This window comes from Salvia hispanica, chromosome 1 (assembly GCF_029641045.1).
Source record: "Salvia hispanica isolate PSC_SH4W2 chromosome 1, Shi_PSC_v1, whole genome shotgun sequence".
NCBI lineage: Eukaryota > Viridiplantae > Streptophyta > Magnoliopsida > Lamiales > Lamiaceae > Salvia > Salvia hispanica.
In genome coordinates this window covers 61,757,796-61,771,718 of record NC_142692.1, presented here as the reverse complement: position 1 = coordinate 61,771,718, position 13,923 = coordinate 61,757,796, and the positions used below count along the sequence as shown (strand labels likewise).

General features: G+C 33.8%; 1 protein-coding gene across 1 annotated transcript; it reads left to right on the top strand.

The window, feature by feature from the left end:
* Window positions 1-1,999: 1,999 nt before the first annotated feature.
* Window positions 2,000-3,680, top strand: LOC125185435 (zinc finger protein JAGGED-like). The gene is made up of 5 exons (XM_048081965.2): window positions 2,000-2,140; window positions 2,269-2,363; window positions 2,558-2,683; window positions 2,768-2,852; window positions 3,063-3,680. Coding segments are annotated over exons 1-5 (615 nt in total). The 5' UTR covers window positions 2,000-2,138; the 3' UTR covers window positions 3,370-3,680.
* The last annotated feature ends 10,243 nt before the right edge of the window (window positions 3,681-13,923 follow it).

Sequence of the window (13,923 nt, the reverse complement as noted above, 5' to 3'; positions counted from 1 at the left end):
TAGTCTTCTTCATTCTACACTTTTCCACTCGATCTCACACTATCAACTTCCAGGTTCCACCTCAATTCATTGATCCATCGTCCCATCATGTGTCACTACTGTCTATCAAAGCCAATGAAGAAAAAATTGTAAACCAATCCATCAAAATCTCAATATATCTATTATTTTAATAATAATTCACGTAAGATATTATATGATATTTAATTTTTATAAAGAATTAATTATTAACCAATGCCAAAATAATGACACGAACACAGATTTTAATTCAAATCGATAGATTTAATTTAGATTTATCTTTGTCTATATTGTAATTGATCGAGATGAAATGCTTCTCTGCAACTATTATTGAAGAAAACTATGAAAGTTTTTTTGATACAAGAGGTTCTTTTTGAAAGTTTTTAGGCTTGAATAGCCCAATGGGTTAGCCCGAAACCCGGCGGATTATGGTTAGGGCTGAAAATTTGTGACCCGAAAAATTCACGATCTGAATAGCCTGCACTCAAATAGCCCGACAACTCGAGCGAATTGACTCGAACACGAACGAGTTAGCCCGATTGACATCCCTGCCACCGTCAATACCGTTGTAGTACTGATTTTGCTTATATACACCATTGTAATTTGTAATAATAATTTGTTCAGTACTACTCCTCCCATCCCGGCTAGGATGATGAATTTCTTAGTCGACATGAGATTTTAGGAGTTGTTGGTTAATGAGTTTAATAGGAGAGAGAAAAGGTGATTGTAAGAGTGTCCACAATAGCCGGGAATAGCCATGCCACAGCCACAAAAAACTCTTCTTCTACATCATTACAAAATACATTAAGAAAATAAAACAAAACGGAAGAAGACCGTCGCGGCAGAGGCGACGGCTCACAATAGGCCACCGCCCCGTCCACGACGCATACGCGGCCCCCCCCCCCCCGGCCCCTTGTCCAGCAATAGACCGCCGCGGCAGGCCTATTGTGTACACTGTAAATATTAAATGTAGATAGAAAAAAAAGAGTTGGATATTTAATTGAGGGGAAAAAAAGTGCTTGACAATACTAATAGGAGAGAGAAAATTCCCAATAACTAAAAAGAAAAGTGTGTCATATCTTAAGTGAGACGAATGGAGTACTACTAATTTTGCAATAACTACTAAGTTTTGTAGTGATACGGTGTTGTTCCGTGAATAAATGAGTACATATGTATAAGATTTTAACCACATTCTTTATAAAATTTTGATTTTTTTTTTTAAATCAACCTATACTACTTTCACTTGGTGTTTGTGTGATTGAAGAGGACTCACCTGAAAACGACTATTTTAGGTTTGTGGTGTCAGCATTCGAATTGATTAGTGAAAAATGACCAAACATAAGATCCATTGGCATTGCAAGTGCTAGATGAATAGAAACAATACAATATATTTACAAAGGTAGCATAAAATCACATGGCCTAATTATGAAGCATATATAATCACCTCCACCACCATTTAGCACAAATTGGAGTGTGCCTCCACAACATTCTCTATAATTGTCTCCGCATGGTATATTAGTGTTCCATATTCTCCACCAACTACATATATACCATGCCCATCTTCATCCCCACACCACAAAAAAAAAACTCCATTAAAGCAAGAAAGATATATACATGAGAATCAATTACACAAGATGCATATACTTTCAGGTTCTAAAACTCAAAGAGACTACTGGCTAGTACACTCTGAATTTGGATTTCGTGAGACAATTCTGCATATTCATTGATTATTAGTACTCCCACAATGATAGTCATATTCTACGGTGTGAACACAATTAATATAAATACAAAAGTAAAGTACTTGGATATAAATTTTGTTCGTTTATTGTTGTTTGTCTTTGAGCATGCAGCCTAGTATGTCTAGGGCAATAAACCTAGCCGAGCCAATTAAATAAGGCAACGTCCCTCTCTTTTTCTCTCAATACAAACCAAATGCCCTCACTCTCTCCTTTTTATAGTCACGAGACCCTCTCTCCCTTTATCGTTATTTCATTTCTATTTCTGCGCTCACTTTCTTCACCATCACTCAACTAGCCCTCAGACCTCTATCTACTTCTCTTCCATCTCAATTATCAAATTCATCCCCTCCTTTTTCATAAAATTAAATTAACTCTGTCGCTTCCATGTATGTAGACCTCACCCCACACAAACCCCCCTTTTACCTCTAGCTTCATCTTCATTTAATACTAACTATACTTTTCCTTTCTAAATCTCTCTCTCTTTCATTAATTTTGTCTTTGCTTTGTTTTTCAGGAGATCAGAAGCCAATTCACTAGACCTCAATAATCTACCTGAAGATTATTCTAGAGACGGCAAACAGACCTTAGGCGACACCTCTTCATCTGCAGGTACACTAACCACTTGGTTGGTATAACACTATGATTTTAGCACCAATTAATTTTAAGGATTTTGTTTCTCAGATTGATTATTTTATGCTTTCCAAATCACTTGAGCTTCAAATTGATTTTGAGAAGAAAAAGAAACCCTAAAAGAGGAAATTAGGGTTTGGGCATGAAATAGGGTTAAATTAGTAAAATTGCAGGGAAAAAGAAAAGCGGCGGTGAGGAGGAAAAAGATGAAGGTGGGAAGGTGTATGAGTGCAGGTTTTGTTCCCTCAAATTCTGCAAATCTCAAGCCCTTGGGGGACACATGAATCGCCACCGCCAAGGCATGTTTTTATAGAACGCTCCGTCAATCCCTACTCAATTCGGATTTTGGAATTTTATTGTTTTTTTTTTGTTTGATGTTTCAGAAAGGGAGACAGAAACCCTGAACAAGGCTCGTCAGCTTGTGTTCAGTAACGATGTTGCTCCGCCTCACATAAATTACGTCTCGAGGTAATAAAACGGTTATGAATTCCATCACGTCTTTCTTAAATTAATGATAAATTAACTCAATCTTTTGCTTATTTACGACGCCAACAATAGGATATTTTTTGAAGCGTTGGTGGTAAATTTAAAAACATAAATTAGCTTATTTAAATGCAACGTCGCAAATAAGTTTGGGATTTAGTGAATAAAATGCTGATGCTTTGGTGAATGATTTAGCGGAGGGTTTCATCAAGCAAGCAGCAGCAGCAGCATGGACGAAGCTTTCAGATCCATATACCCATCTGCACCTTCTAGAATGTTCCCAACCACTCCACCGCCGCAGCCACAGTACGGATTCCCGTCGCCTCCGCCGCCTCCCCACAGCGACTACTACATGCTCTCCAACTCCTGCTACGCCGCCCCTCCGCCCAACGGGAGCTTCTACACCTGTATCGGTGCCCCCGTTGCAGCTGCCCGGGGCCTCGATGGTGACTCATCGATGCACAATCAGGATCATGAGGGGCTCAGCTGGGGCCGGAGGTAGAAATCATCGTTCCATTTCAAGATGGATGGATGTGTGGATTTGCAAGGGGAGATGGAGTTTTGTATTTTGATCAAACCCTTTTTTGAGCTCTCATTCTCACACATTAATTCGCATTTCAAGATGGATGGATGTGTGGTGTGTGTTTTTCTTTAGTTTCTTTTTTCTCACTTTTCTCTGCCTTGCAATGAATATGTTTGGTGTAGAAGAATGTTGTTATTGTAGTTGTTGAAGGTGGACAACAACTTAGGTTTAAATAAATGAAACCAACAGGTTTAATTTGTCCATGGAATAATGTGATGTGTGATTTTGAATGTCATCCTTCTAGACTATTTTAAATGCTATGTGATTTTTTGTTACAACTTTATATGATATGGCATGCTCCATTTTATTTAATGAAAAAAGTTTTGGGTATATATCTAGATACATCTTGACCTAGTTAGGATTTACTCCCTCCATCCCATTAAATATATCACAATATTTGGCATCAGACATATGATTTTATATAGTGTTGTTTTTTGGGTTATTGAAGAGAGAGTAAAATAACATAAAGGAAAAAATAGAAATGATTTTATTTCTATTTTAGAAAACGATTTATTTTTAATGAGAAAATAAAAAATAAATATTTTATTTTTAATTAGACAAGATAGCATACTTATTAGTACTACTAGAGAATTAGAGCGGATGCACTAGAATATCTCTTTATGTTTTTAAGAAACTAACATACACAAATGTAAATAGACAGGCTAGAAGTAGATAGACGCTAAAGCATAATTTAAAATAGCATGAGAAAAATGCTCATCAGTCATCAGATAAAATTAGCAAAATAGGATGTGGGTAATGCCATCATTTATTCCATTATTTTAATGAAAAATTAAATTAATTTAGGATGAAAAGTAGAATGTTTTGTTTTACTCTTTTTTTATAAAAATATTGGAGTTTATGTCAAATAAAAGTACTTCAAAACATAAAAATTGATAAACAATAGATTTTCCTAAATACCTACATATGCGTAAAGATAGTCAAATTTATGAATACAGATAGTCAAATTGTGTTAGTATTGTTTATGATATTACTATTATGAGTAATATTAATTGAAACGCCTAATAACGCAATTGGAAATTTGAATTACTTCATTTTGTTTCTCCTATCTAGGCTAAGTGGAATATTTATGAAGAAAGCAAGGGCTAGCTATTTGAGGTACCTATAGGCTAAATAGGTCTCTTCAATCTACTATATTTCTTTTTAATTTTAACCACTTTGATGATAAATCTAATGGTAAAGACTGCCACTACAAACGCACAATAATCTATTATCATTTGAACGAAAAATACATACTACTAGTACTGTACGGAAGACATTTATTATTTTGAAAAAGAAAGGAAAATGGGGGACTATATGATATTATGATACTCGTGGTAGGGGACATGGAACATTAGTGATAGGAGGAGTGGCCTATAAGATTTATATAATGATTTTAATTTCTCTTTATACAGATGTGGGAAAGTTATATATTAGTACTCCATTTTTTAGTTTCAATTGCTAACTGATATATCGTTTTCAAGAGGCTAGTCGAATCAATGGTTCCGGTCATGTCCTCAAATAACTGGTCCTAAAATCATAGGATTCTATGATGAGAATGTTTTGGTTTTAATACCCTATCCATTTTTCATCCGAAATGATAGCATACCGATGCATATTATCTAATTTTCGATTTTGGTTCTTTGTAGTTTTATGATCTAAATTATATTTTCAAAGTCTATTAGTAGAAGATCCAAACATATAGAAGAATTAAAATTGCGAACAAATAATAGGTAAATAAACTTTAATTGGACCCTAATTAATTATGATAATATTAAAATAGATATGCAAATTCGAAGAAATCATGAGGCGATCGACCATGCGTGATTCAATAATTTGATATGGGCAAGTGGAACCTGCAAATATGGGTTTCACATCACATTCAAACTAAGATAATAGTACGTCACAAGACTTTTTATTTTTTCATATTCAAATAAGAGGCATATATTGTGCATTTGGATCTTTACCATTTCGGGGTAAATTTAAAATTTGTAACAGCATGCTCTATTATATGTGGACTGATTTTATTTGACATATTATACAAATTCTTATTGAATTAATGCCGGATGTGGTTTGGAATTCATCATTGCATGCAAAGCTACTTTATTTTCAAAGTAATTGTCATTCCTGAAATGGTCAAGTGTATGTTGTTGCTATTTAAATTGCAATTAATGGGACTATATTCAGAAATAATAGTACTATCAAGTTTTTAATATTTCAAACGCGACTAAGATTTTATCAGAAAAATAATTAAGTAATGTTTCTTATTCGAAGTATTTACATTCTCTAGATGTTATATGAGTATATAAAGTATCATAAAAATCAAATGACTTCTCGTTTAAAAGTACACTGGAGATTTGCTAAAAGGTAGTATACATCTTCCCATTAAATATGAAACATTTATTTTTTGACACGGAATTTTATGCAAGGTTGCTTTGTAAGTTAATAAAAACAGAGAGTAAATTAAGAGAGAAGAACCAGTAAAGATGATGTTGTTTCTATTTTAGAAAACGTTTTATTTTTAACAGGACAATTCAAAAAGAAAAACGTGTCATTTTTAATGGGACAAAATGAATACTCCCTCCGTCCCACTCTAAGTGAGCATTTCTAATCCGGCATAAGATTTTATATAGTTTTGTTTTGTGAGTAAAGTAGAGAAAATAGAGTAAAAAGTAGAGAGTGTGATGTTTCTTTATGTAGAAATGTGTCATTTAGAGTGAGACATTCCAAAAAAAAATGTATCACATAGAGTGGAATGATTAGAAAATAATTATTTAGTACTCCCTCCATCCAAGATTAAGAGTCACTTTTTGCTATAAAAGTCCGTCCCAGTTTAAGAGTCATTTTTAGAATTTTTCATATTTGGTCATACAATTTTACCCCATTCTTCTTCAAATTTAGATAAAAATGTCATTATTTACATCAAAATAAATCAAAACAAAAATCAAAAGTCAAAAGGGACTCACCTTCAACCAACTTCACTATCTCACTTCATTTATTACACATTCTACCATCTCACTTCATTTATTACACACTCCACCATCTCATTTCATTTATTACACACTTCAGCTCTTTCTTAAAATCCGAGTCATAATAAGTGACTCCAAATATGGGACGGAGGGAGTAGTATCGTGTTAAAAGATGAAAGTAAAATTTAGGTAGGGTTGAATATATGTTGTACAAAAAATGTAGTAGTAGTACAAATTTAGTTGGAATATTCGGCGTAAGGCTGCAGATGAAATTGAGGTACATAAAAGGTCGACTCAGTTTCAGTGTACATGCTGACAAAATTATGGAGATAATTAAATTTAAAGGGCAGCTACCTTAATAGATATACTATTCCCTTAATAGATCAACTATTCATTAGGTTATGCTGCTTGTCGCTTTGCGACTTTGTCCATTTTTCTGTGCCCTAATCATGCATGCTCCGACAACTATTCCTTGCTCTACATCAAAATTAATACACTAATTCTGAATAGGCTTTTGATGTACAACAAATTTCTTCCTAATGGATATTCTTAAGGTTATTCATTAATATCGGTGTGGGCTGGAAGGAATGAATATTAGATTTCCACACGTGAGACAGACAAAAACAAGAGATTCATTATTGAGTTGCCTGCTCTGATATTATACTTTCGAGAAAGTTCTTGGGTGTTTAAAAGTAAGATAAATGAATAAAGTAAGAGAGATAAAAGGTGTTGATGTTTAAAAGTAGGAGAGATGCAAAAAGTAAGAGAAAGAAAAAGGTTGTTGGGTGTTTAAAAGTATGAGAGTTGAATAAAGTAAGAAAGAGAAAAGATAATTGAGAATTTTAAATATTTTCTAAAAAAGAAAGGGGTCATCTTGATTGGGACAGACGAAAAAAGAAAGTGAATCATATTCGGTGGGACGGAGAGAGTAAAGAAATGAGTCACTCACTCTTTAAAATACCTCATAAGAGGAGGATTTTCCATACTAATATAGATGAGACACAATCATTACCAAGTCGATGTGAGACAAGATTTTAAGATTTTTTTAACAACACTTATATGCACCACCAAACATGTAATTATAACTTGTGACTTTTAATTAAATTAACTATAAACTTTGGCGAATTATGGTATTTTTTACGAACTTTGAAAATGATAGTAAAAATTATAAACTTTAAGATTGATGTCAATTTCCTCCAGCGGGTTATTTTTTAAACCCAACATATCTATGAAGCAAATTTTATCATATTAGTCAGATATTCAACATCCAATTCAAGAATTAGCGACTACCTTTCATGTATAATTTAGAAACTACATAGATTTCACAGCTAGCCAAGTAAGATCAAAATCTGGAAGAAAGAAAAAATTATTTAGATCGGGTTGGGAAAATTGCGTACTTACAAATGTTAGTGATTTTAAGACCGCTTTGATGCAATTCGAATGTAGAAATCGGGCTAAAACCATTGGTGTCAGAATGACTTGAAATTCGCACGGTGCATGCGAAACGCGATTTGGAATCGAAGGACGATGGATTTTGGCTATCTGAGGGGGTGAAAACGACATTTTACTGATTTTTTGGACGTAGTTTTAATTTTCTATTTTGCGTTTTATTTCCTTTGTTTTTTCGGACATAGCGTTGTTTTTGTTTTTGGACGCAGTTGATTTTTTATAAAAATATTTCGTTTCACAGAAACTAGGGTTTCTCTGAATTACTTCTCCGTTCAGTCTGTTTTTTTCATATGTTTTGCACCACGCTTTCTAACTTTGTGAAAAATATTAGAATTAGTCCAAAGTTCAATAACCTAATATAAACATACACATATTTTTACCAATATTGATAGATATCAATTAAGAAATTATACAGTTATAATTAGGTTATGTTTGATTCTTGAAAGACAAGGTAGCGGTTTCATAAGATTCATCCCCTATATAAGATGAAAGATTCGATGTATGCACATTTTGTACCTAATGATTTGTATTCGGAAATCGTTGCGTATGTGTTGACTGTTGAGCTTGTCCATAAAAATATCTTGTTTGGCAATAACCATATGTATTTTTTTTCTATTTATTTATTTAACTCCCAAGCTCTTGAAACAACTTGTATGCCCCCTTTAAAATAAGCTTATCCCTCTTCCTATACTCTCCCTCCGTCCACAAACAATAATCTCATTTTGTCATTTTGGGATGAACACAAAAAATAGTCTCGTTAATAAAAATTGAAAGTTTATCTTTCTTAATTTACCTATTTTTTCTCATCTCTCTCTCTTATTTTTCCAATTTCTCATTAAAACGCGTGTCGTCTACAAATGAGACTACTTTTGTGGACGGAGGGAGTATATTTCAAGAATGGATCTACTGTTAAACTCCAAGAAAACCAGAGAGCAGTAGACGTTGCTCTCTCTCTCTCTCTCTCTCTCTCTAGGAATCTCAAGAATTAATGGGTGAAAGGAACAAGACCTGAAATTTGAAGAGGTTTTACGGTTGTGGTATCTTTTTCAGCATGATTTATATGAGAGCTATGAAAAGTAGGCTAACTAGGCAAAAAGACGACGACCTATATAAATAATAAGTATGTATAATAGATTTAGCTTACAAAATGCGTTGCATATTTTAGACATGTTTAAAGCTGCAACATCATGTACCCTAATTTTTCTCCATTTGTTTCTCCTCTTTAATGTGATCAATATCAACCCATAATTGTACCTCTCTGTTTAGCCAAAACCAATGGCACTTTATCAACCAGAATAAGTATACCTATTGTATCTAATTTTGGCACTATTCTGTCCTACCCTCAATCCTTCATCAAAATGATGTTTTATAATCTCATGTACAGCCAAACTGTGTACTAGTTTTGTCTTCTAGATTTCATTGTAAACCTCACAATTTTTCTTCATTAATTTCATCTACACACCCCAAATAGGTTTCATCAATATTCAATTAGAATTTATTAATCTACAATTAGAGTTTATTAATTCTCGATGACAATACCTTTGCTACTCTTGTCAATTAATTAAACATTTTCTAATCTCTGTTTGAGGTGGTTTAGTTGAGGGAGTTTAACCATAGTGATACTCCGAGGTGATACAACATTCAATTTCAACTTATAGCGATCAGGGAAACCCTAATTTATTGAAAAATGTAAATAATCTTATATATTAGTAAAAAATTGGCATTCAAAATAAAGATACTCATATTTATAAGCAGCTAGAACACCCTAAGGACTGAAAAGATCCATCACAAAAAAACTAGGAAATTAATTAAAAATAAGTCCGGAAAGTGGGGTCCACAATTTAAAGTATCACTTTGACCCGGTTCAAGTTTTAAGAGAAAAGTTGGTTGAAAAAGTTAGTGGAATGCGGTCTCACTTTATATATATTAGAATGTGAGTGTAATGAGTTAGTGGAAATTGGAGTCTACTTCTCAAAAATGGAAAAAGTAAATGTGGACATTATTTTATGAACGAACCAAAATGATAAATGTGGACATTATTTTGGTATCTGTCACATCTACTATTGCAGGAATAATTAAACAACAGTATATGTTGTGCTTCTTTAAACCAATTTTTTTTTAAAATACTACTGTTAAACTGATAAATGGATTTACCCCATGATCTTGTTAAAAAAAAAAGAACAATCATGGAGAATCAATGTTGAGTATATATGAGAAACCTTGACTTATTTAAAAAATTTACACCTGTGATATGTTGTTTTTGCATGATGGGTGATGTGCGTTTGTAGATAATGTAATGAATTTTTGGTGAAACAGACGTGTGCTTTAAGGTGAAAGAAAGGCATGAAAGTGTGTAATAAATTGGAAGCATGCCTGTGTTTGTCATTCATTGCAGCAGCTGCACAAATCCAATAACCTAGAGCACTACGTACTCCTATCTTTCCAATTCCGATTACGTCCGTGATGTTTTCTACTTTAGCCCCCCAGCTATTTTTCCATTACAACAACTCAACAATTGGGACTTTGGTCTTAAATTTTGATTTTGATTATTTTAGGTTTTCTTTAGTGTCAAATAAAAGAATATAGTAATATCGATAGAATTTATTTGAAGTTTAACAAAGACGTTTTCTTAAACAAAAATTTACTTTAATTTACTATACCAATTGATAAATTAAGGTAAATGTAGAAGACTTTAAAACTAGTACTATAGTATATATGGGGTTTACTATCTCTTAAAAGATTCAACATCTAAAATTAGAAGGGTTGTATAATATACTCCTTCCGTCCCAATAAATATGAAACGTTTGCTTTTCGGCACAGGATTTTATGTAGTGTTGTTTTGTGAGTTAAAGAAGAGAGAGTAAAGTAAGAGAGAGGGAAAAGTAGAGATAAAGTTATTTCTATTTTAAGAAACGTTTCATTTTTAATGGGACAACCCAAAAAGGAAAACGTTTCATTTCTAGTGGGACAGAGGGAGTATATTCTTAGGTCTGTAACAAGAAAAATCCACTCATGACTAAATTATTCATTGATTAATTTCCTTATCTCTCAACAAAAACCCTAAATTTCCTTATCTCTCAACAAAAACCCTAGATGTCCAAAATATGTCTAAATTATTCATTGATTAATTATTGAAAATAAAAACTACCCTTCAAATAGTGTTGCAAACTATGTCTAAATATATACTCCCTCCGTCCATTCAAGATGACCACCTTTCCTTTTATGTTTGTCTCAATCAAGATGGTCACTTTCCAATTTTGAAAATAACTTATTCTCTCCTCTCTCCTCGTTAAAATATTCAACAACTTTTGTAACGCCCCACTTTTTCAAACCCTAATTTTCGGGTTATAAAATTTTTGCATTAAATGCCTTAAATGCTATGATATATGAATTATTTGATGAGTAATTAAATGCATGGAGTCTTTGTGACCTAATTGCGTATGAGAATGGAGATTGAGTTGAATAGTCAACTTGTTGAAATTATGATGTGGCTATTGAATAGTCAAAGATGTGGAAAATATGACGTGGCCGTTGAAAGGTCAATGCGTTGAGAAAAAGAGGAGGAGGTGAAGAAATGATTGATTGGGTGTGAATATTTGATGCGGAGTAATATAAGTGTGGTGAATTATATTCCTAAGGGATGAGTGGGAATTAAATAGGAGCATTATTTAATATGTGTGGAATTTTCGACCCCTATGACTATTGGAGAAGAAATAATATTATTCTTGGATTTAATTATTTGTTTGGGATAATTATCCAAATTAAATCCAAAGTCCAAATACTCTATAATTCCTACATGGAATTTTCGAACTCCACCTTAGATTTTCTATGGGATTTTCGAAAATCTCATATATTGTGGGAGAATGGATTATTTATTTATTTGATCTCTTATTTATTCTATTCCATGCATAAATATAAATATGCTAGAATATCTTACCATATCTTGCCAAATCTAAGAAGATATTGCATATCCTAATTAAATTAGGATTTGAAATTCAAATCCCTTGGAAGATTTGAAATACACGCCTATTTCCTTTTGTTGGAAGAGGATTTAATTATTTATTCTGCTCCGTGATATATTATTCTACTCCGTAAAATATTTGAATTTAAGTATAGGCTAATTAAAATAGCCTAAATTTTTGAAATCCTCTTAATTCTCAACGGCTTCAACGCCAACTACTCTTCAAATCTCTCCATATCTTCTCAAATCTCTAATTTATTTAATTAGAGATATTATTGTTGGCACTCTATAAATAAGAGAGAGACCCTAACCCTAGAGATCAAAAACCGGCGCCCCACTCTCCATTATTTTCGAAATCTCTCTCCCCACTCTCTCCAAAATTTCTTCAAGTTTTCTTCAAGATTTCTTCATCAATTGAGAAGAATTCAAGTTGGAGTTCAAGATTTTATTGAAGAATCAAGGCTATAACTTGTTTCTACCGATTGTTCTTTTGGAAAAGGTACTTTAATCTTTGATCTCCTCTTCTGGAAAAGGTACTTTAATCTTTGATCTCCTCTTCTTCTACCAATTAATCGATGTTCTTGAGTCCACATGCATTTAGATTGAGTGAAGGGGAAATAAATTGATGAATTTTGGGATGCATGGAAGTGTGTGTGTGTGTGTGGCCGTGTGTGAGTGGTCGTGTGTGTGTGTGTGCGCACGCCTCGGCGTGCGTGCACATGTGTGGTGATCGTATACGTGTGTTGTGTGTGTGGAACACTCATGCGTGACACGATTTAATGGTGAATTTGGAGTTGTTCATTGAATAAGAATGACATGCTAATCATACTTTGATTTTGGATGATGATTTTGAAAATAATCGATGGGAAAAAGGGAAATATGGGAGACATGCATGATTTGAGATCAATGATTGAAACTGATTTGTGATACGCCTAATTTAAAGGTGATACTTCGCGCTCTCAGCGTGATAAACGAGGAGAAGAGAATACTTGCAATCTAAGCCGTCGAGGTGGGCTTTCTTTTAAAATAAGGACATTGTCCTAAACTGATATTGATGAGAATGAGATATGTGTTATCATGCTTTGATTTGTTTTGTCGTGCCTATCCCTCGTGGCTATGCCACTATTGATTTAATCGAATTCGGATCCTTGTAGAGCCGCAAACTCTACTTGGGTTAGTGTACACCAATGTTAGACCGAGTGTCAGCGTACGGGTTGGCCGGTCTAGTGACCTGGATTGCGGCCGCAGTCCTTGTCATGTAGAATGAGGATATGGTAAACGTCGATGAGAAAAATGGTTGCGCGACCGTGATATTTGATAAAGAATATATTTTGGTGCCTCGGGTCTTTCTAAAGTTAAAACCCCGATGGACACTTGAAAATGGCATGATAATTACTACTGTTGATAAAACTGTTTTCGGCACTGAGTCCACTGAGTATGATTATAAGTACTCAGCCCTGCATGTGTTTTCCCTATGTGCAGGTTGAGCGGTGGCGAGCGGGCGGCGGTGTTGAGTAGAAAATAATATCATGATCTGTTGGAATTTTAAGTGTCGTTGTGTCTCCATACATAGCCTCACTTCTCTCTTGATCGCTTCCGCTATATTATGAAAACTTGTGATCTTTTGGTTGGGTTTAAACTCTTTTATTTCGTGGGATTATTTTGGATATGGAACCGTTGAGAATATTTTGGGAAACTTTGATAAGCATTTATTGTGATAACCTTTTGTTGGATTTCATTGCTAAGGCATTATTTTTTTCCTACTTGATTGTTCATTAAATGTTTTGGTAAAATTCCTTCTTTAAATGGAACCCTAGCCTATGATCTTTGATGCATTTGAGTCCGCCTAGTTAACGATCGCCGCATTTATTATACCCTAGATGGGCGGGTCGTTACAACTTTTTTCTCTCTACTTTATTCCACCTAACAACACTTCCTAAAATTCCGTGCCACTCAAGAATGTGGCCATCTTGAGTGGAACGGAGGGAGTATTCAACCGCGGATTATATACATGCGCATTTGAGCCCAAATCAATTACTAATTAATATCAAACACTATAGAGCCTAATTTACCCAATTTTTTTGTTTTCAACTACAG

What these genes read in the sequence shown, in the direction of transcription:
- LOC125185435 (XM_048081965.2), top strand. An exon ending in CGACACCTCTTCATCTGCAG is followed by an intron (nt 2,364 to 2,557) that starts GTACACTAACCA and finishes GTAAAATTGCAG; the next exon opens with GGAAAAAGAAAAGCGGCGGT. An exon ending in CATGAATCGCCACCGCCAAG is followed by an intron (nt 2,684 to 2,767) that starts GCATGTTTTTAT and finishes TTGATGTTTCAG; the next exon opens with AAAGGGAGACAGAAACCCTG.